The 22,633-nt window shown below is 40.5% G+C and overlaps 3 protein-coding genes across 9 annotated transcripts in view; 2 read left to right on the top strand and 1 right to left on the bottom strand.

The window, feature by feature from the left end:
- The window catches only part of MTMR2 (myotubularin related protein 2), a 60,015-nt gene extending 57,823 nt beyond the window's left edge, over positions 1-2,192 (top strand). For all 5 annotated transcript variants that reach the window (XM_026846833.1, XM_026846503.1, XM_026846571.1 and 2 more), the window contains one exon: positions 209-2,192. In XM_026846833.1, coding sequence (XP_026702634.1) covers positions 209-370 — 162 coding nt within the window. In that variant the 3' untranslated portion in view covers positions 371-2,192. The remainder of the gene's footprint in view (positions 1-208) is intronic.
- Positions 2,193-2,270: 78 nt separating this feature from the next.
- Positions 2,271-22,468, bottom strand: CEP57 (centrosomal protein 57). Of its 3 annotated transcripts, none has more exons than XM_026847031.1 (11): positions 22,225-22,468; positions 17,225-17,381; positions 14,178-14,357; positions 13,748-13,869; positions 12,785-12,901; positions 9,437-9,514; positions 8,277-8,381; positions 8,038-8,115; positions 7,440-7,684; positions 6,612-6,756; positions 2,271-4,491 (listed from the first exon to the last, which is right to left on the bottom strand). In XM_026847031.1, exons 1-11 carry the CDS (start codon positions 22,234-22,236, stop codon positions 4,255-4,257), a joined length of 1,476 nt encoding a protein of 491 aa, XP_026702832.1. In that variant the 5' UTR covers positions 22,237-22,468; the 3' UTR covers positions 2,271-4,254. The 3 variants fall into 3 exon arrangements, with proteins under 3 accessions (XP_026702832.1, XP_026702911.1, XP_026702755.1); XM_026847110.1 differs by lacking the exon at positions 22,225-22,468 and adding an exon at positions 22,102-22,122; XM_026846954.1 differs by lacking the exon at positions 22,225-22,468 and adding an exon at positions 21,708-21,988.
- Positions 22,469-22,503: 35 nt separating this feature from the next.
- FAM76B (family with sequence similarity 76 member B) overlaps positions 22,504-22,633 on the top strand; it is a 13,510-nt gene continuing 13,380 nt past the window's right edge. Inside the window, exon 1 of the mRNA XM_026855467.1 lies at positions 22,504-22,518. Coding sequence (XP_026711268.1) covers positions 22,504-22,518 — 15 coding nt within the window. The remainder of the gene's footprint in view (positions 22,519-22,633) is intronic.

Raw genomic sequence — 22,633 nt, 5'->3', positions numbered from 1 at the left:
TTTTGTTTAGTTACTATTGCAGTATGCATGTCGGATAAAAATGAATCTCCCAGAGCAACTACTCACTCAGCCCTGGGCTGGAGACACTGACATTACCTACCTACACCCCTCCTTCCTCATAGCTGCGTGCCAGGTCAGCGACATTTTGTGGTTCAGGCTTCCACTTCCATGCTTGCCTCCCAGCACTCAGCTACACATTTTCTTGCAGGAACCTGTCCACAATCGCTACAAGGAGCTTCTTGCCAAGCGGGCTGAGCTGCAGAAGAAAGTGGAGGAACTGCAGAGAGAAATCACCAACCGTTCCACCTCATCCTCGGAGAGAGCTGGCTCTCCCGCACAGTGTGTTGCTCCTGTACAGACAGTCGTATAATATGAACTTTTTTTGTCGAGTACCTTCCCAGGACCATGGGGGCAGCTTTTCTGAAACCCACTGGATTCCCAGCGTGGTGTCTGGGAGATGCCAACCTATTTATTTATTTCTCTCCAGGGTAATTTATTAGTACCATAGCACTAGAGGAAGATTAAGCAAAACCACACAAACAAGGCCCCCTATGCAATTAACCTTCTCAGTGGCTAGATTGTAATACAAGCTAATTGCACTTGCCACCTGAAAGAAACCTAGAGCTCCTTCTTTGTTCATTTACGTGCTAGAAATCACTTGGCTTTATAAAGAGAGACTGTGCACCAGAATGAAGTACTGTGGAGGAAAAACATCTGCCCAGAAGTTTGAAAATCTCCCCTTTTCTAAAAGGAAATATCAAACCTGACTTTATACGGGGGCCTAGAATAGCTGTAAACCCTCTGCTATTAATGTCTGCATAGCAGTGTTAATGAGAGCATTTGCCAACACGTAGAGACAACCAGCGATAGCACCTGAAACATATCACCATTGTTCTCACTTTGCCCTTCACTTCGATGTGGACCGTAGGAAGCCATGTAAATGATGCCTTATTTAAAGAAAGGGCAGCTCCTACCAATAACACACGGTGGTAGAGGAACAACCTACATGACTTTGTAGGCCAAAGTTTACTTCCGTCTCTGCAACTTTAGAGTCTCGCTTATGGTTTACATTGGGTGTGCCAGGATGCAACTGAAGCACCTTTATGAGGGGGGAGCAGAGCAGAGCATGGCTCCCCTGGGCTCTCTGCAGCTCCGCTGTCCTCCAGTGCCTCATACTCATCAGGGGAAGGTAGGGGAATACCAAGGGGCACCTGCAAGCTGCTGGAATCAGTCGTTTCGTTTTGCTTGGGTAAGCATAATTAGCGATTTTAATGCTTCTGTGCAGGATCATAGTGGCTTATTTAAGGTATTTCATTTTTCTGTTAACTAAGGGAAGCAACTGTGTATCAACCAAAGAAGCCTTTCTGCCTGCATTGCAACTGCTACAAAGTTATTCTGGTGGACTAAACAGCTTAGCCATTTCTGAGCCCTATGTATAGTCTTTTTCCTCATAGCATACTTCCATTGAAATACAGAATTTTACTGTAGAAGTGGAGATAAAAAACACACTCGGTAGAACCATGACTGCCCATTGCTCTTCCAGACAGACAAGTACCAGGTTGCAGAAGATAGACAGGGCTTACAGTGAAGGAAGCCATGGATGTGCAGGGATCTGTACTCCAGGCTGCTTCTCGTCTCCATGCTAAGGGTGGGGGGCACTGCTTGGTCTGGGTTCCTGTGCTGCATTTATGGTAGGATCCCCTACTGTGGTCACCTCTTTAATACACCCATCAGCACGTTGCTTCGCTCAGCCTCTCTCCCCACAAGAGAGAAGTGTTCTCTGAGAGACTACACATAAGTTGCCTTTCAAAAGCCACGTTCCTTCCAAGGCAGCAACAATAATTTCCCTCTGCAGTCTCCATTTCTGCCCGCTCTACTGCAGTCAGGGTCTCAGTACTTACAGAGAGATCCACAGCCACCTTCTGACAGAAGGGGTAAGAGGCTCTATAGCATCACTGCATTTGGTATAGGGTGGCCTGACATGTTATGGGTCAATAGTGCGAAGAATCCACACAAAAAGACCTTCTGAAGGACTTGGACTTGCTTTAAGGTTAAAGGGCAGATCTGCTCTTACGTACAATCACTATGTAAGATGGTTCATAGCATTATTCTATATTAGCAAATTGACTATGTGTGTATATTTTGTTTCTTGATGAAGGCTGTTTGGTATCCTTAACACTAATAAAAATTGATAAATGGGTAAAGCTCCTGTGCTCTTATTTTCAACTATGTGGTTCTCCAAAGAATTTGTAGGACATGCAAACGTTAATAAAATAGCACTGAAAATTTAGTGTATCAAATCAAAATCTCTCTCATTCTTTTGCAGCTGGTCTTGCAAGATGCTAATGTTCAAACATTGAAATTTGGAATGACAGAAATGACAGGAAAACAAAATTCATCATCATCTTATCCTATACAGACCAGTATGAATACAGATACAGTGCTTAGCTGCTCAATATTACAAAAATACTTTCACAACAAAAATTCAAACAAATTCTGCACTTTGTAGTGCATTAGCACAGTAACTTCTGTGTAAAAGGAGGATTCACATTTTTCTAACTCACTTTAAGCCCAAATTCACTGTGATGATTTGGGATCAACTCTGTGCTTGCTCCTTGATGCTCTCACCCCTGGAGGGCTTAAGTCCAACTTGGGCACCTCATTTACCATAATGAGGTGCCTAAACCACTCCAAAGCCCTCCACCGGTAAGGTGTGCATGAGGACACCCAGAGGTAACGCTGACATTAACCCATCTTCAAGCAAGCCCATCCCCAGAGGTCCTTCCTGAGCAAAATGACCACGTGTAGTTTCAGCTACTGATTTTCCAGAACCTCCAGGATGAACCGCTCCCCAAGGGGTTACTCGAGCTACCTGGAACCCCTATCTAACATAAATGGAGTCAAGGGGGGGTATGGCTCCAGGCCTGGTTAACAGCTTCTGATGCCTCGCAGAGCTAAAACATCCTGTGCCTCAGATGGCAGGAGGCAGGCAAGTTGGAGCACCTACAGGCAATGAAAACTCAAGTCCCTTCTGCCTGTGTCGACCCTACAGAATTCCCTGCCTGTTCAGCTACAGGCAAGGTGGACAACTCCAGCTCCCGCCTCCCTGGAGCCTGCTCACAGCTCACACTCATCACCCTGACCAGGGAGCTGTCCCGTCACCACACTGGACAGGGCACAGTGCTGCAGCAAACACCAAGTCAGCTTAGAGGAAGTGCAGGTTTCCCGCAAATCATTCAACAGGCAAGCTGGCTTTATTATTTTTCAACTGTATAAATGGGTCATCTGGGTCTTCTATATATTCCATTAATAGGAAATTCTTTACATTATTAACATAATAAATAACATTTACTCAGCTGTGCAAGTGAGAGTGCAAAATGAATTGCACCACTACCAAAGTAGATAGCTCATCAAAGCACATTTCAAGTTAAAAGCAAGATGCCAGGACTGAATGGCATGATTGAGGCACTTGCAGTTTAAAACATTTGTGGTTTATTTCACTGCTTTACCACCCAAAGCTATGAACTACGAGACAGGATATTATCCCCTATCCTATAGCTCTTTCATAAAGTAGGATTTCTGTAGAAAAATTTCATTCTTCAGACTTGAAAAAGAATTCAATCATTAAGCAAAATAATTTGGAAAAGTTATTTTGCTCCTTTGAGTACTCAAACATCCACTGCCATTAATACTGACTAATGCAATGTAGCAGAACAAGAATTAGGAAAGCTTTTTGAGAGCTCCATAGAACGCTTTTACAAGGGTGTACCTGTTCTCAGACACTCTCGAGAGTTTGAGTAATTGCAGCCGCACACAGAAGAGAACTGACAAAAGCCCTTAAGACTTGGGGATGCAGCATCATTTTCAGACAGGATGCATCTTGAGAAGCCTCCCAACGCCCAGTTCAACAACAGCATGAAATTGCGCTGACATTTCACACACACCAACCCCCACAAACGTGCAGTGCTTGGTGTGCTGAAGGGAAATGGTGGGACTGCTGGAACTGTAACACAAAAGGAACTGGTGAAGGCCTGTGGTTAGATTCAGCAGCCGGGTACCTTTAAAAATGGAATGTGTTTTAAGCTAGACCATAATATATACAATCAAACCCAGGGATGGAGAATTAAGGGCCCATATTTCAAAAGTGCACTTAGCATACAGTAGTCTCTTTCACACAGCAAGAAAGGCAGCTGCTTTATATCCAGAATGTGAGAAAGTGATTGGGGTGGTTCAAGAACATCTCCTGCAGAAAAGTCAGTAGTCCCAGCTGACATCATCTTTCTGTAGTGAAGTCTGTATGGTCTGCATGTCTCTCAACAACTGAAGGTTTTTCCGACTCTTCTCTCCAGGTTTCACTTTGATGGGACCAACATTCTTTCCTTTTGTGGTTACAGTAGTTGTCACTTTCACCTCACTAACAGGGAACCTGCTGTCTTTTACTTGTTTAGCAGAAGTCTTTCTGGACTTGCATTCTCTCTTAAGTCTCTCTAGCTGAAACAGAAGTCCAAAGAAAAACATTAAGCAGTGACCTTGTTTCAGTTTATGTTGGGCAATTCTTCCAAACAGCTGAAATATCCCACCACTTATCTCACCCAGCTAAGCAAACAGATACTTCCAATTCACCCTGAATAATAAATATTTTATTTTCCTTACGCAGCATTGCTATATTCGCATCTTTAGAACTATGTTCACCTTAGTCTACTGACTACTACTGACCAGTTCATTATGGGGGAACATCTCCATTATTAATGTAATAGAAAAAGGTACATGTGACAAAAAGATGATTTGTTACTGTTACCATCCAGGGACTAAAAAAAACCAGAAAACAAATTTTTCTACATAGATACAGTGATTTTAATAGCTAGTCACTGTCAGAGATGTAGCTTTAAACAGAATACCAGAACTGTGCTGAGGTGGAGAGCTGGTAGCTACACACAGCCACTATAAATCACAGCTTGTAAGACTCAGTAGTCAGCAACAAAGACTGAGTGTGCATAAGCCTGGATAAGGAACTGGACAGTCTAAGGTGCAGACACATTCATACTCTTGAACCACAGAATGACTGTCATTTATAGTTCCCCTCTCTTCAGGTAGCAGTGCTCTCTCCTCCTAGTTTATAGCATGCAGCAACTTTCCTAAATCCCAACTCCTCAAACTTTTGCCAACAGCTAGTCAGAAGCCTCAGTATAGGCAGAATTGTTACTACTGGGAACTACTACACATCTGTTTCTCTGCAACATTTACTCTGAAGATCACGAGAGATCACAAGTTGAGTAATGCTTCTAACCTAAAATGTTTCATATGTCCATTCTGGATGTCAGCAGCACTGCCCTCAGTACATACTTTGCATATAAATTATGTCAGGTGAGGTTGAATCTTGGTTCATATGAAATGAACCAGATTAAATACATGGGATTAAGCTCTTTGGAAGAAATCCAATAGATTGAATGAACATCAGAGAAAATAAGGGATCAACAGGGTTTATAGTTTTGAATGAACAGGCTACACTACTCAAAACATTTTGAAAGCTGTTTTAAACTGCAAATCAAAACATAGATAGGTTGTTTACTTCAAGCAAGGACTGTTAAAAGATTCAGGGAATGAGAGGAGTGTAAAATGCAATGCAAGAGAAGAATCACAGAGTGGTTGGGGTTGGAAGGAACCTTAAAGACCATCTAGTTCCAACCCCGCTGCCATGGGCAGGGACACCTTCCACTAGACCACGGACCTGAACACTGCCAGGCAGGGGGCAGCTACAACTTCCCTGGGCAACCTGTGCCAGTGTCTCACCACCCTCACAGGAAAGAATTTCTTCCTTATAGCTAATCTAGATCTACCCTCTGCCTGTTTAAAACCATTACCCCTTCTTCCATCACTACACAACCTTGTAAAAAGTCCCTCCTCATCTTTCCTATAGGCTGCCTTTAGGCACTAGAAGGCTGCTGTAAGGTCTCCCTGGAGCCTTCTCTTTTCCATACTGAACAACCCCAACTCTCTCAGCCTGTCCTCACAGCAGAGGTGCTACAGCCCCCTCATGATCCTCATCACCCTTGTCTGGACCTGTTCAAGCAGGTCCATGCCTTTTTTATGCTGGGGGTCCCAGAGCTGGACACAGCACTGCAGGTGGGGTCTCACCAGAGCAGAGGAGAGGGGGAGAATCCCCCCCCTCGCCCTGCTGGCCACACTTCCCTTGATGCAGCCCAGGACACAGTTGGCTTTCTGGGCTGTGAGCACACATTGCTGGCTCAGCTTTCCGTCCACCAGCACCCCCAAGTCCTTCTCCACAGGGCTGCTTTCCATGCACTCATTACCCAGCCTGTATTTGTGCTTAGGATTGCCCCAACCCATGTGCAAAGATGTGAAAGCTCTGCCCAGAACAGGATGAAGAATGGGCACAAGGGTGAATGATAAGACAGAAAGGATACTTCTGCAGAAATACTGGCATGGAAAGATGGAGGTATGCAGAACAACTTTGGGACATCAAACCTAGAGCTAGGCCCTACTTCTCTACAGCAGTAATTGCTGCTTTATTCAAGTGCTGTTAATTAGGATATAACATTAAAAATAAAATTTAAACACAGAACCATGAATATAGTGAAAAAGTAGCTCACCTGCAGCCGATGTCTGCGAACTTTGCTGATCTGGTCTGCCTTTGCTTCCATCTTTCCCACCAGTGCTTCAAGTTCCCTCTCCAGATCTTCCCTCACTGCAGTGGTTGGAGCTTCCTGGACAAGCTTTGACAGCTGCTGGTGATCACTATCATGGAATTAAGACAGAACAAAGTATGCATCAGACTCCTTTGGCTTCTAGTGCTTGTACACTCCGTTCAGAAGTAGCACTTCTAGTAAACCATAGCATCAGCAGCCAGACATGTTCAACATTGCCATAACAAACCAGTAAGAACAGTTTTTGTGGTTAGCAGAATTATTACAGTGGCATATCCTGGTGGCAGACTGCTGCAGTGTTAAGTCTCAATAACATAAGTAGCTTCAGACTTCAAATCACACATTCAAAATGGCCAAATAGCCCCTTGAGGGCATGATCTCAGCACTCATTCAGTTACTGGTTTGCATATCTGTATCTACTGCAGTTGTGCAGTAGGATAACAATTAATGTTCTGTAAACCAGGTCAAGCAAAATGCCTAGTAAAGCTGTTCTTTAATGGAGTGTTTGTCCACTGCATCAGGGGTTATTACCACACTTCTTCCTTACCCCTTATGAATTCAATACTGCAGCACATAAGCACAGATATGAAGTCTGGACTGTTTTAACTGCAATGAGAAATGACAGCCTCCCCAGCCAGCAGAACAAAGAATACATGCTAAAGACTTACTAATACTAACTCTTTTGTCAGGCAAAAACTTCTAACTTTAAAGCAAAAGGCAAAAATATAAAGCATCTACATTTATGATCTGCAGTGCAGAAGAGGACAAACTCACAAACTCATCTGTCCAAATTCATCCTGTAAAGTCAGTAACACTTCTGAGAGCTCTTCCTGGGATGAAGAAGAATCCTTTGGAAGAGATGACTTTCTGCTTTTGCTGGCAGGATGACTGGTACTGATGGGTTTTGCTAGTGGAATATCGTTTACCACACGACTGTTACACAAAGCTTTTGTGTGTTGTTTCATCAGGTGCAGGACATGTTGCACGTTGGCACCAACTGAATGACTGGGACTGGTAGACTGGAAGGAAAAGCAAGCGAGACTTCTTTTAAATGGTATTGTCAACAACCTACTTGATAATAATGGAGAACATTAAAAAAAAGTAACATTTCTGATTTGCTGCCAAGAACATATTTTTTGTTTGAATGAATATGCATGAACTAGAACAGCTTGACAAGCAGTACAGAGAGGACCCATTTTAGGAAACGCCCATTCAGCATGTTACCAACACTGAACAAGCCTTTTCAAGACAAACTGCAAGGAGTCAAAGAAAATTAAATGATCTGACCACTGGGTGTCAGGAGTGCACCAAGCCAAAGCCACTTAAGGAGCTGCAGCTATTGAGCATTAAGCTTTGAAATTAAGCAGCTCACCTTCCCAGCTACAAAGGGTACATCACCCAGACACAGTCTGTAATGGGGCTGCGTAGTGAGATGGCTTGTAGAACATTTCTGGAAAGAAAGAAAAATAGAGAAACGTTTATTAAAGATAACACCAGAGCAAACCCATTTTCCCTTTGCTTTGTAAAAAAAGAGGCAACCTACTTCCTGACTGCATGCACACACCCTTATTTAACTCTTTAGTAATTGCCCTTGTCTTCCCCCCATATTACCTTCTCTGGCTGCTTAGTTTTTTTCCTGGGTTTTATTGCTTTTGGAGAAAGCAACGGTGATGCTGCTTGAATCAGTAGTCTGTTGGTTTCCAGGCCTGTCTGAAGCTTTAATTGAAGGAATAAGGGGAGTTACTGTAATTATATTTATAAATAATTAGAGACAGAGTAAGCTGAGAGTTGCAAAACAAGAATTTTTAAGATACAGGCTCTCTGAAAGCAAGGGCTGCGAGTTTTTAGGATGCTTCTGACTACGTCCAAGGCCAATTTAAACATTAAGTAAGAATACTTCCTCTGGTAGCACTACTCATCACTAATGCTAGTAAATTAGAGAATTAGTCTTACTGCATTACTCCCCTGCAGGCAAGTGCCAAAACATCAGCTGTGCTTTACACTCGACAAAGTATTATGCAAGTCTAGCCAACCAACCCTGCTCAATTGATCCTGTGGCATACAGTTAACAGACAACTATTGCTTCTGTTCTATTAAATCTGACAGTAAAAAAAAAACCAAACTAAACAGCCTATTAGAAATGTTAAGGTAAAGATTCACACTGTCAGGAGTGAGATCTGTACACTTCACTGATCCTTCCAAGAGGAAGCTATGACAAGACTTTAGAAATCATCTCCTAATCATTCACAGAACAATTATTCATGATTGATTTGAGACACCCCTCCCCCTCTCCCCCCCCCCGCCCCCAAACTCATGGCAAAGGTTAATGCTAGAGCCTAACACCTTACCTACATACTTTTTCAGCATACAATAAACATAATGAGCACAACACTTCAAGGTTAGAAGACCAGTGTCCAAGGGAGCACACTTGTTGACCTTGATCTATTTCAAGCAGAGATTTTCATACATCCTCCTCAACTATGAACTAGTCTGAATTTCCACTCCTCTTTTCCAATTAGCTCCTTTTATTGAGGAAATCAAGCTTCAGTGAACAGGTGCTGTTAGGCTTCCAAAAAGCTCAGAGAACTTCAGAACATTTGACACTTCAGACAGGAGGGAGGAAAAAAAAAAACCCAAAACAAAACAAACTGAACCAAGTTTTTCATTATTCTGTATATGGGAGACACTTTCATCAAGTTTAGTTGAAAAGCTGATGGAAAGGAAAAGCTAATTAGTGCATACCAGTACAAAAGAAATTTCCCGTTGGTTACCTCAGCTGCTTTTTCCTGAACAAGCTTCCTTGCATGTTCTTCCTCCTGAAGCTTATGTTCCAGCTCTTTCATTTTTTTCTAGTCAAAGTTGAATAAAAATAACAACATCACTAATGAAACAATTCTTTTCTTCCTGAAGCCTACAGTACTAAGAGCTTGAGCAAAAGTGTATCAGTTCAACTTCTGACTTAAAGCCAAGTGAAGACTTCAGCATTAGAATGATGGCTGACGTTTTGTCTGTATAGGCATAAACACAGCAGACAAGTGCTAATGCTTAAGACTTACTTGATTCTTCTATCTTTACTTCTGCAACTGGTACCTGAATTTAACTTACAGCCTACATGGAGAGCAATACACATGGCTCTTTCTCTTTCGTTGTCAAAAACCCCTAGAGAGTAGGTTGTTTTGTGTACATTATCCTCAAAGCTTTTGTACTACAAAAGGATCAGCAAAGGTAGATCATGTATCATTATAAGCTGAGGGAAGACTTGCTTTATTCAGACCACTATTTTTGCCAATATCTGTAACTTAAACTCTTAGAAGAGAGGAATTTTTTAACATCTAGCCACCTTCTTAATAAAGGAGAGGGAGGAAAGTTTTTATGATGCCTCTGAGATCTTTAAGCAAAACTGAAGTGCTTTGATCTTTTTCCAGTTGTAAGCATGTAAGAACTCTAATGAAAGCCCTTCTCAAGGAAAAGAGTTAAGGGGAAAGGCATACATTTCTTTGTAAACCCTGTGACAAGATGAAAACTTTAAGTAGGATACACTTACTTAAACTCCCAGTGTGAAAGTTACCAAATAGCTTTCTGAATTTATTCAGTAGAGTGAAAAAACAATCCAGAGCTCCACAACACAAAACAACTTCCCAAAGACTGATTATTTACAGAGCCACTAATCAAACTTAAGTCAGGAAAGCATGGAAATCAAAGTAACACCTATATTTGTACACTTGTTTGTTTATAAACCCACTATGCTGAAGTTAGTAAATATTTCAGTTCTGCTTTACTTCACCATCAACTGCAAGATTTGTGTAACCAGCTGTTATACAAAGGTGTTACAGGCAAAATCCTGGATAAACACTGAAGACAAAGGCATATAAAGGAAACAACTTTTTCTGTTGAATAAAAGAACCCTCTTGACTAAATTTTATTTTCTTCATTAAAAACAGATATATCCCAGGTAACTTAAAATCATCTTCTGCCCTTTACAGCTTGTGGCACTATTCTTGATTTCAGTGGTCAGATGCACAAAGATCTTTGTTTAACCCGTCAGGTATGACAGAATTTTTAACATGGAAATGCTAAAGCAAATCTTCTGCTTGAACTGAAGATGGACATGAAGCTGGGCCAATGCTTCTATACTGAAATAAACTGAATATTCACCCAGCCAGCTGTTTAGCTGCAGTGTGCAGCTCAAACTGCACAGCAGTATCTTACTGTCTTCAGACCCTGTCAGAAGTTATCTACCCAAGTTAACTTCCCAAAATTTTTTCACAGATTACTGGTCCGTCAGCAAGATGGAACAAGTCCACAGGGCTGGCTAACAGTGAACACAGACACTCCCCACTATCTATCTAATTAGATACCTACACAAGGTACCACAGCACAGAAAGGGAGCTGCAGGTCAGAACTGGGCTGCCTAAACCACTGCTCAGATACCAGTAGCTGCTGCATAAAAACTCAATGAAAAAAATAGACTTAAAATATTTCGGTGTCTATTTGTGCTCATTTTCTAAGGGAAATTAGGTTTCATGCAATCACCTCACTCATCCTTCTGGCTGTCACTGAAATAAATTTCAAACAACTTTAACCAAAGACGACAGGAAGGTATGACACCTCAAAGATACAGAACATCTCAATTTCATAAAAACTGGCTGCTGGGATAAACATCCAGATTAGTTCCACTGGAGAGGAAATGTCTCCAGTGTGAAGACAGGTTTTACTTGTGTGCTTCACTACCTTGCAAATTAGCAGGTGCTTGACAGCTAGACAGTCAGCTGTACACCCAGCTGGAACCAGGCAGGTATTGCTTCTCACCACCTGGCAATTAGAGGTTAGAGGGAAAACTAGAGGTGTAGGGTAGTGTACAGACACAACAGGATGTGAGGGTCCATTACTTCTGTTGTTCACAACAGAAGGTTTTATTAAGTCTCATTGTGAGCATTAAAAGATTGATTACTACCAACTACAGTTCTTCAAAACGTGTCATCTACACATACATGCAGATTTTGGCCATCTGGCCACACACAAGGCCAGAGCCCATCCTCAGACATAGACATGTTCAGACCTTTCAGTCAGCTATCCAGAGACTGCACTGCAGGACTACCGTTGCAATAAACATACACCAGAAAATGCTTCTGAGCCAAGCACTCCAGTTACAGGTACTTCACACGAATGAGTCTCAACATTTCTTCTTTAGAACCAATATTAACATCAGCAAATTGTTTGAAGGTAATACTTAAAGGGTCAGGGGTAGGGGCTCAGCAGAGACTAAATGCTTTCAGTAAGACCCACATACAACTTGTGCTCCAGAAGTGTCTGAAATCAGAGGCAGTTAAAACATTGCGCACGAGTAGTCATTTCACCACTTTCCATCCATTTCAGCACACCATGTACAGAAATAGTCTTATATATTTTTTGCTTCAAATTAAACTTGCAAATGTTCCTGTGGTCTTGCCACAACTAAAGCAGAGACTGAAGAGGCAGCAGATGCAACTCTTTTGCACAAAGTGTGCAGTCACCCTTTCATGATTATAAGGTAACACTTAGCACAGGGATGCTCACACAGAAGAACAACCTGCCAGCACACAGGCAGACAGACCTGTTGATCAGAAAACAGCTCATGACTGGCTAGAGGCCTAGCAATATCAGGCTCCAGAACCCTGCAAGCAAAATAATAATTGCATTTCTGTAGGAGGAGCATACATGGCTACAAGAAAAAAAACACACCAAACCCACAAAAGTGAAGTTACATCTGGGTCATAACAGAAAATAACTTCTAGCATTTGGTAGCATCCAAGGCAACTCGGAAGTTGAGAGCTTAGGAACGCCTGCAGTCCTACATGCTGATGCATCAACTAAGCCCAAAAGAGGAACACCAACACATACCATTAAGGCTTAACAAAACTCCAACTCTTGTGCTGTGTAGTGACCTAAAGCCTACCTGGCCATGTAGACTTTCAGCAATAACTTCAAATTTTTACAACAATCCAGTTTTAAAAAGATGTTTAGTTGCTGTCTTTCGCTACGGCACAAAGTTCAGCTCTATTACTGACATGGAGCCATATGAAGTGCTAATTACAATTAAAAAGATAAATCTGATATAGTATCCAGTAAAAATGACAGACCTCTGCTATGGACTGCATCATAGTAAGTCTGCTGTACTCTTTTTCCAGCATATCCAGCTTTTCCAATTTAGACTGAACATGTGATTGATCAAGAATCCGATCTCTCTCCAACGAACCCTTGAAGGGAGAAGTGAAAAGCAAAAACAACTATAAGCACAATAAAACAAGACCATCTATAGTAAGCCTTATATCTGCTGCACAAGGAGGCTCATGAACAGCACAAAGGAACTACTACTTCCTCAATGTAATTTTAGATGGTGCTATGATCAGGGAGCACCACTGGTCCATCAGTGTTGGGAACCTCACACTCAACCAGATTTGGATGAGACAATTCTGAAGTCCCTCCTCCCTTTGAACCCAACATGGTAGAAAACCCTCATTACTCATTCTTATGGGTTTTTATTTCAGTAATTATTTAACAGACTGAATTAGGCCAGCCACAGAGATCAATGAACAGAGTGCTAGGTGATCCATACTCCTATAAAGCAAAATTCAAGCTTATTTTAAATAAAAGGCAAATCTCAGTCACTGACAGTGGGACAGAAATTTTATCATTATTTCTACACAATCAGTATTTCAGCCCCGGTTTAGCAAAAGCAGTACTAGTAAAGAAAATCCCCAAAGATCTGAGGGGTGTGAACACAAAAGGGAAGGGGTTTTCAGCGGCAGATGGGTATAAAACTAAGGGATAAGTATGAGCTACTGTGGTAAGCCAACTGTGCAGAAGCAAACAATTCTTATTAATATCAGAGCCTGATACTGCCTTAGAGACAGGTGCACAAAGGCAGAAAATACCAGGGTCCTGACAAGACTGGGGAATATAAGTAGGGAAATTATCCACACTTAAGTATATAAAGGCCAGCTAAAACAGACATCCACACTTAAAAGCTATGAAAACTGTAGTAACTACAAAAAATCATGACACAGGGTCATGATTTTTATAATTTAATCTTCAGAACACACCTGTTTCTCCAGCAGATGTGACTTCTCATTTTCTGCATGCTGGATCATTTTTCTCATGTAGTCCAGCTGTTTCTCTAAAAGGCTGCACCGAGACTCAGCAGCTGCCAGCTGAGAAGCCAGTTCTGCAAATAACAGAAGACAGAAAAGTGAAATCATGCACTGCTTGTTCCAGGGATTTTTTTTTATGTTTTCAGGACAGTTCCAAAACAAAGAAAAAAAGGATAATTAAAGAAACTCACAGATTAAGCCTGATGAACCTTTGTATGCATTCAATCCCTAAAACAAAGTGTTTTTAAAATTATTTCTTTGTAATTCCATGTATCACTACAAAGTTAAAGATGCTGAATGATGTAAATTAAAATAGTTTTATGCATTGCTAGAAATCAAGTTTCATCCACACTGTTCTGTACCATCTATATTTGCACACAACCTTGATTTTTCTTTGACACTTCAGTCTTGTCCTGCTCTTTATGTTGCATTTGTTCACTTAGTACTTTTTTGTAGTCTGCAGTTTCTCTGCTGAGGTGTTTTACATTCTCCTCTGCCTGAAGCCGTTCCAACTCCAGTCGATGAATTTTTTCCTGGAGATTCTTCAGAGCAGAAAATATGGCTGTAATTGAACAAGTACCTTGTGTTAGATACCATTAAATCACCTCTTCAAGATAACATTGAACTTGAAACATTTTTAGAGAAGCACGTTATATAAGAAAGTCAGAGTGTTCCTTACCAACATCCAAGAGTACTTCCAGGAATAAAGATCTGCTTCCCTTTAAAACATAACTGATTCTAAAACTAGCCTCAAATAAATAGATGCCCTTGGTCCACACCTTCACTTAAAACATTTGGGAAAGATGCATCCATTTCCCAGAACAAGGAACATAAATATTCTGTAGATGAAGTGTAAACAGTGCATCTTTTGACTCTTTATCAAAAGGAAATGAAAGGTCATAACTAGTTAAAACAGTGACATTTCTCTATATTATTATTCCTCTACAAGTGCATGCTAGCACAAGAAACACACAGACATAATACTCCTAGGAATGGTCACAGAGGAGACTAAAGGTTAGCTATCAGAAGGGCTATAAAAGTTTTTATTTCTCTAGGGGGCAGTTCTGGTTTGATTCTTCTGGTTTTACACTTGTGTTTCCCTCCTCCTCCCCCCACAAGACGTGCATCACCTTTGCGCTGAACAACTTTCCTGTTTTCTGTTCCACTCCCTGCTTTAGCAATCGCTCAACAAAACCTTTATATATTCACTACCACAAAAAGAAAAGCAGTTGTAATAGAACTCACATCACCTTGCAATTAGACCATCTGCTGGTAATCTGGTGTATTACGTCTCTCAGCTGTATTGTTTAATTCTGCAAAGGGAACCATAACCATAAGCCCTTTCCCCTATACAGCCCTGTTAAAGTAAAACACAGGGACATCTGTACAGATAGCTCATATAGCAGACTAATCTGCAAGGTCACACCAGCCCACTCCTTTGTGCTTAAATCCACTCCAGAGAAAGAACACACCTTTATTACAGAGCACAAGAAAAGTCAGGACTGCTTATTTGAGCATCAGATTACAAAAAAAGAAAGGAAGAATAATTATCAGGATGAGTTTTCCAGCATAACAACCCATCAAGTCTTGAAATGCAGAACAGCACATTTAGAGTACACCATTAATAAAAACTACTCGGTTTAAAATACCTGTTACATAAATAAGAAGTGGGTGACAGCAGTCACAGTTAAGGGGAAAGGTAGCCCTGTTTGCAAGATCAGTCACCAACTGTACCCTCCTCTATTTATATTACTGTTGCCAGGATTCAGTTGAAACAGGCATAGCTGAAACTATGAGCAGCTTTGTTACTCTTATCCTTAGAGCTAAATTGAAATTTCTGTATAATAAGGACTAACAAAATACAGCAGTGAAGCAATAAAGGTGAAACCCAAGTAAATGTCAAGTGTTGTTCAGTCATCCTTATTAGATTATTAAAGCCAACTATGTATGCTGAGACTCACACATACACAACAAACAAAATCCAACCCAAATAAGCAGAATTTACTATACTCAATTTCAAGATTTTTCAATATGATTTTTTTTTTAAATTTGGGGGTGGGAGGGGTGGTAAGGACACAAGAACCATCAAACCTATTTTCCCATCTAATTCCTATATCCTTAAACTTACTAAAATGTACACTCCAGAACATTTCTGCATTTTTAAAAGCTATGCAAAAAGAATCATAGAATCATAAAATGGTTTGGGTTGAAAGCAACTTTAAAGATCAACTAGTTTCAGCCCTCCTGCCATGGGCAGGGACATCTTCCACTAGACCAGGGTAAAAAAAAAAAAAAAAAAAAAAAAAAAAAAGATATTGGATCATCTGCCTGTTGGATTTAATTTTCAGTACATATTCGTATTTACTTAAACTTTTTTTGAAAATAGAGACATTTCATACTTTTTAAAAAGATACACACTTTATCAGATTATCTCCCTCCACCTGTACTTATTTCAGAATTGGCAAATTCCCTGCTTGAAAAAAAGCTGCCAAGTGAAAACTTGGAAGTCAAAAGTTTGTCACTAATGCAACACAATTTACAAAATTATGCCTGCATCGGTAATTCACAATTAAGCTCTTTTCTGCATATACAATTTTTTTATCTGTCACAAGGTTCCTTTAGTTCTGTATTGACAGCACTCTCAAAATTGATGGCATTGAGCATGTAAGAACAAATACTGCATTTTAAACAGCACTTCAAGAATTGGGATTTCATCTACTAGATCATTAACACAGAAGTCTCCAGTAACTCAGACATGAATTATATTATTGGAATAAGGACTTGAGGCTGTCATGCTGATTTTTTTACTTAAAGTAGTATTAGGATTCATCCTAAATCTTTCTGGAGATGAACACCAGGACCTGAGTGGGAAAGGGGAGAAGGAATAGCCTAGTAACAAGAGTAAGTGGGAGTAAAATCACCTCCCTTTTTGGTGGTGTGAGCATTCGGTTCAGCACTATGATGAACTCTTTTCTGTATCCTCTAAATCTTCACTAATACTCTCATCACACCCTTTGTCCATGATAAGCCTTCTCATTTCAACCAAACCTCTCTTTTGCTTCAAACCCTTCTGGTGACTAAAGGCTCCTTATTTCAAAGGCAGCTGTGAACTCAGGAGAGGAAAGATTGAGGGAGAAAAGGACTGAAGAAGGGAAAAAGAAAACATGTCAGGACTATTTCACAAAGTACTCAGCCAATATCACAGCTCTCTATTACTGAAGAGGAGCATCTTTCTCCAGCTGTAAGATGACCTTTTTTCACTAGGTATTCCTCAAAGAGAAGTGCAAAGGACCTACAAAACAGGTGACTAGCACATCACTGGGAAGTGATAAAAGGATAAAAAGAATGCAGCCTTTGTAGATGTGGACCTACAGTATTTCACCACATGACTTGGAAACAGGTAAGAAAAAAACTTTCCTGAACTATTACCTCTGCTGTTGCTTTCAGGATATGGAATTACTGGTTTCCGTGGGGAGCGCAGCAAATCTGAATTAATAAATGGCTTGTACTTTGGATATTCTATAAATGAAGTTGCAGAGAGTCCATCTGTGGCTGACGCAGAGTTGCAAGTTTTGTGCAGATCATCCTAAAGACAAAATAAAGCTGTTATTCGGTGCATTTGTTTCTCTGTTCACAACAACAAAAAGGTAGAATCTGATTAGATGAGGTATAGAAGTACTGCTGCAGGAGACTAATACCTCAAAAGCTGTATTTCCTTCCCTACAGCCCTAGGCTGTGTCATTTTTACACCCAACTCCCCTCCACTAAAACAGAATTGGAAATAGAATGTCTTTCCCATCCTAGTTTCCGCTTTTCCACTTTTGTTTTCTACTTACTCATACCATCTCTTGCTTATTGTGAGAGGGTAATACACAACCAGTTGGAAAATAGCCACTTTCTTAACTACTGATTATACTTACAGCACGTGGGCCACCTTACCAAAGTGGCCAAACCTGATAAAGGACACCCAGGACCACTCCTGTAACATAACAGCTGTTAGATGAGGGGGACACACCCTCTACTCACCCCACCCTCCCAGCTGCACAGTCCCAACCACTTCCCCACTGGCTTCAATTCATCCTTCCATGAACAGACTGAACCTCACCAGCAGGCCCATCTAGATGACTTTACGCTCCACCTGATTAGTGATATCAGCACAAGAAAAGCAGCAGCAGATCATGGCCAGCAAGGTTCCTCTGCCTCTGAGCAGCAGCATACTGTTAGATCAGCTTCAGACTGTTCTCAAAAACACGGCCAGAGACCACAGATTTCCCAGCACTCTACATCAACTTTCCAAACATTTGCTGTGGTTTGGATGTTGCAATGACCAGAGGGGACCACCTAGGTGAGAACATGCTATGCATTCGAGATACCATTAAACCATGTGCAGAAATTCTAACACAATTCTTCTAAGCAAAATGGCCACGGCACTTATTATTCTGTGTTTATGGTTTTGACTCAAAAACTGGCTACCTAGCCTAAGCTTTCTGATTTGTGTATATGAATTAAATGAAATATGAATGCTTATTTTTAACATGCAAGAGTAATTTCTCTCAACTGTACCCACCACTAAACATTTCAGTAACAGTATTTGAAGATAACCTAAGAGAAGTGGGCTGCAGGCAGATGCAATGCTCCTACAAGAATTTACTTCACTAAAATGTCAACTGAGCAATTGCTGATCTTGGCAGGGGTTTTTTAAGCTTTTGCAAATACCAATTATTTGGAGCATATTGTGACCTAAATTAAAATACAGCAAGTATTCATGCAAGTATCTCATAGCAAATTAAACAACAGGCCAAAACCCATTAGGAAGAAGAAAAATAATACAAATTTTCTTATTCTTTTTCCCCTGTAAGTTATTTAAAGCCTATACACAGCTAATTTACTCTTCTAAATGAAGTGATTCACTGTGGACATGAAAATTAGGACCCTAAGTACTCTGAATGTATCAATCAGCGTTTCTAAACAGTTTTATGAATGCTTTACAGTTTGCATTTATAACATTTCCTACACAACATAATTGCTTTTCTTGGAATAACTGCATTTGCACAAGAACTTTTGCTACCACTGAAAGACAATTAAAACACTAATCCCCAATTAAGATTATATTAATAAAACTATTTTTAAACAGGTTTTTGTATACATGCATATACACAGTTTTATACTCAGCAGCCACACTGATCTAACATGTGAATTTAAAACCAAATGAAAGCCTGTTAGGTGCTACCATCAAGACCTAAACCTCAATCATACAAAAATACCATTCGTGTTACAGGTTGTTGAACCGAGGAACACAGAATAAGAAGTCCAAATAATGAAGTAAAAATGAACCAAGCAAAACAAAGTACTTCATGCAGCAGTCAATAGAATAACAGCATCAACGTAAACCACAGCAACCCAAATGACAGTAACTATTGATTCAAAAAATCAATATACTATCTGCTATTGATTCAAACCAAAGGTATCCCATGAAACAGTCAAAAGAAAAGGTGAATCAGTTTGAAATCAAAGTAAGGCTGCCAGCATCACAATTTTCCTAGATATCTTTATGTTTCACATGTAAAGTCTTGTCTGTGAATTAAAAATAACTACATAAAAACCCCAAACTACAGGAGGTTTTTTATTTGTTTTTACTGTTGTAAGTAACATTTTTCTAGCCAACAGCAGACTAACTTAAAGTTAGTCTTAAAACTAGCACACTCAAAAACTTGAACTCCAAGTTACACAAAGCAAAACAAATACAGACTTTCCATCAGTTGCACGTCTTCTAAGTTTCTCCCAGATGCAGGGTACAGGCACTAATTTGAATAGTATAATAGTCAGTACAGATTATCTTCTTGAAGTAAATACTGAAAAAATTGTGCTGAAATACCGTCTATTGTATAAGCAGCTGTTCTTTGCTTCAGTATAAATAATCACTTCCTACCAAGAATATTTTCCTTATATGTTTAAGCAAAAGACTGGTTTATATTCAATTTCACGAATAGTGACTTCTAAATAACCTGAGTGAAAAAAATGAGAAAGTTTACAACAGCATCAAGGAATTTCCCATCACAAATCTCAGACTCAAATATCACACTAATTCTCCGCTCCTCTCCTCAATTTCATGCAAGTCATTAAAAAGTTTGTTTCTGCTCTTGGAAATTCTCACAGGGATCATCATGCTGTGATGCTCAGAAAAATCCTGAAGCATAAAAGAACAACAACAACAAAAAACCATAAAAAATCCATATGGAAATCAGAAACTATATATTTGTTCTGAACCTCAGTTAGGCCATATTTGCTAACTACATATTCTCCCCTCATTCTGTACTCTCTGTAGTACTTCCTTAAGCCACACTAAAGCCTCATAATAGTTAACGCAGAAGCTTAGCAGTTTGACAAGGAGCTAAACCCACCAACATTATGTAATAGTAACAAGCTGCGCACATTTAACCTTCACAGGTTGCAGGACACTACCCTCCAAACCCCATTGCAGCTACCATTGCTTACTCAAGCACAAAAAAGGGAACATTAAAAACACAGAGCAAGGATAACTTCACACACCAGTAGCATGCAGTGACCTCCTGAAGCTCCCAAAGGCTAAACACCATGGATAAAAGGGAAAACAAACAAACAAAAAGAACAACAAAACCCATCTATAATGTCATATGGAAAGTTTTAAAATAAGAATCCTCAACTTGGAGCATTGATACACTTTTCAAACCTAGTAACTCATAGATGGTAAAAATGAGCCACCAGTACATTGTTACTTCTCTGTTACAGTAAAGAAATAAGGTACACCATGGAAAACTTTCCAGAATGCTATTAATCTCAGTGGTATACCAAAAGTTTAAGAAAAAAAAAGCTCTATATTTTTCTCACTAAACAGAATTTGGCTAGATCTCTAAACAGCAAAAAATAACAATGATTTATAAACAAACTGTAGAACCAAAGAGGCAGAAAAATGAAGAAAATCTCTCAGGCACTAACTGCAGCAAAAAACCATGAACTCACCAAGTCAGTATCTTTGGTACTAGCCCTTTGGCACTGGGAAAAGGGACTAAATTAGAGTGGGTGCATTGCAAGTTCTTATATGGGTGCTCAGAACAGAAAAAGAATAAGAGAAAAAAAAATAAGCTTTGTAATGGTTTAAATGACAGCCAGTGGTCCTAATGCTCATCTTAATTTTCCCATATTTCAGCTTTTTTTTTTTTTTTTTTTTTTTTTTATCTAGAGACTGGGAAAAAAAAACAGAATGAGCAGGTATTAAGTTCACTGAGCATAAAACATCCAAGTACCCAGTTACTGAAACTTTCAGAACAGCCATTTTGGAAACACAACCCCAGTTAGCAGCCTGCCCTCATCCCTCAGTACCATTACTGGGAGAGCAGGGAAGGAGAACAGCCCCTATCACCCAGAGATTAAGCTTAAGTGCTATCTGTGCCTGCCTGATACTGACTGTGTCAGGAGTGCTCTAAATTTAAATAACATCTCTAGTTAAAAGCAGATATCAAAAAGCTAGCTTAGTCAAGCCATTACATCAAATAGTGAAAAAAATAACATTGGCACAATACAGTCTTTTTTGGTTAAGTTTCTACTGCAGTGTGCCAGGCACGTTAAAAGCAACTATTTTCAAAGTTCAGAAAATATAAAGTTTGCTTTTTTCCTTTTTTCAACACAAAGAGTCTTAGGTGGGCAACTTTTTTCCTACAGGTTTTGTTTTACTAACTAAATTAAACTGCCTACATTAATCTACTTTAAACTAGTTTTCTGAGATCCTTCTTTATGCATGCTAAAAAAAAACACCAGTCAGGAAGTATATAGGAGTCCTCAAATTACTCTGTCACCACTCTTGCTGGTGCAGGCGTAAGTGTGGGACCACACTGTAGAAGAGACACTCAACAGAGAACGCAGACTGGGTGCTCACCGTGAAGCTAGTGAGACCCCAAACCATGAATCCTCAACAAGATACATCTTGCACACCATCATGCTGCCTCTTTTTCACATCTCTATTCCTCCAAAGCATGCAGAAGACACAGCTACTCACAAAAAAACCCAACCTCAAAGTCACCCGACTTTAGAGAGCTACAAACATCAAGCCAAAATGTCATACAAGAAACCCAACTGGAAGCTTCTGTTTCAGGTGAAGATCTGGCAGGCAGCTTCCATCCACCCAGCTCAGCTCTGCCCGCTGTGCTTACGCCAGCCAAGCCTCTGCTTCTTCATGTCACCAGCAGAGACACGGGTCCTACGTTCAGCACCTTGAGAGGGACGCGAATGAGGAAATTCTGGTCCCCTGCGTGCAACCACCTACGTCTTACCTCCATATCTGCCAGGTGGTCACACTCACGCCTAAGGATACAGGTACACACTGAAGTTAAAAGTCAGCTTAAGGCAGCAATTTCATTTTACAAACAGAAACAACCAGAGCCTAAATCTATTACCAGCTCTCCCATGGGAGGCAACGGCTTGCTGTCATAGCGTAGCTGACCCGTAATTGCACAATTACACGGTTTAATTGCGCCTCGCCTGTCTTTGGAATAGGCGCTTTCAAAGTCATGACCCCAATTTTTTTCTGAAAACAAACGGAATTACATTTTATTCCCATTCGTTTACAAATATGCTCTCCAGACACTAGCACGAGGACAGTAAGATGGCTGACTTAAACAGCAGGATACCTTTATCCTTTTCTGCCACTTTCATAACATATCTGTGCCTACAGGATGGTTCGAATACAGGTACGCTGCATTTAAAAGACAAGACACCTTCCCCCATCCACGCTGCTGCCGGCACGTCGGGGGAGGACAAGCCGCCCGCCCGCTGCCCCCGGAGCCCGCCGCGGCCCCGCTCCCG

The sequence above is a fragment of the Athene cunicularia genome, assembly GCF_003259725.1.
Source record: "Athene cunicularia isolate RWA chromosome 1 unlocalized genomic scaffold, athCun1 chr1_part1, whole genome shotgun sequence".
Lineage (NCBI taxonomy): Eukaryota > Metazoa > Chordata > Aves > Strigiformes > Strigidae > Athene > Athene cunicularia.
Note: the sequence above shows the minus strand (reverse complement) of the source record. Positions and strands in the feature narration are given on the sequence as shown.

Coding starts and splice junctions, on each gene's coding strand:
- CEP57 (XM_026846954.1), bottom strand. CDS start 21,734: ATGGTTTGGGGTCTCACTAGCTTCACG. Junction 13,870..14,177: donor AGTGTCAAAGAAAAATCAAG/GTTGTGTGCAAA, acceptor TGTTATTTGCAG/AACTGGCTTCTCAGCTGGCA. Junction 6,757..7,439: donor GAATTTGGACAGATGAGTTT/GTGAGTTTGTCC, acceptor ATTCCATGATAG/TGATCACCAGCAGCTGTCAA.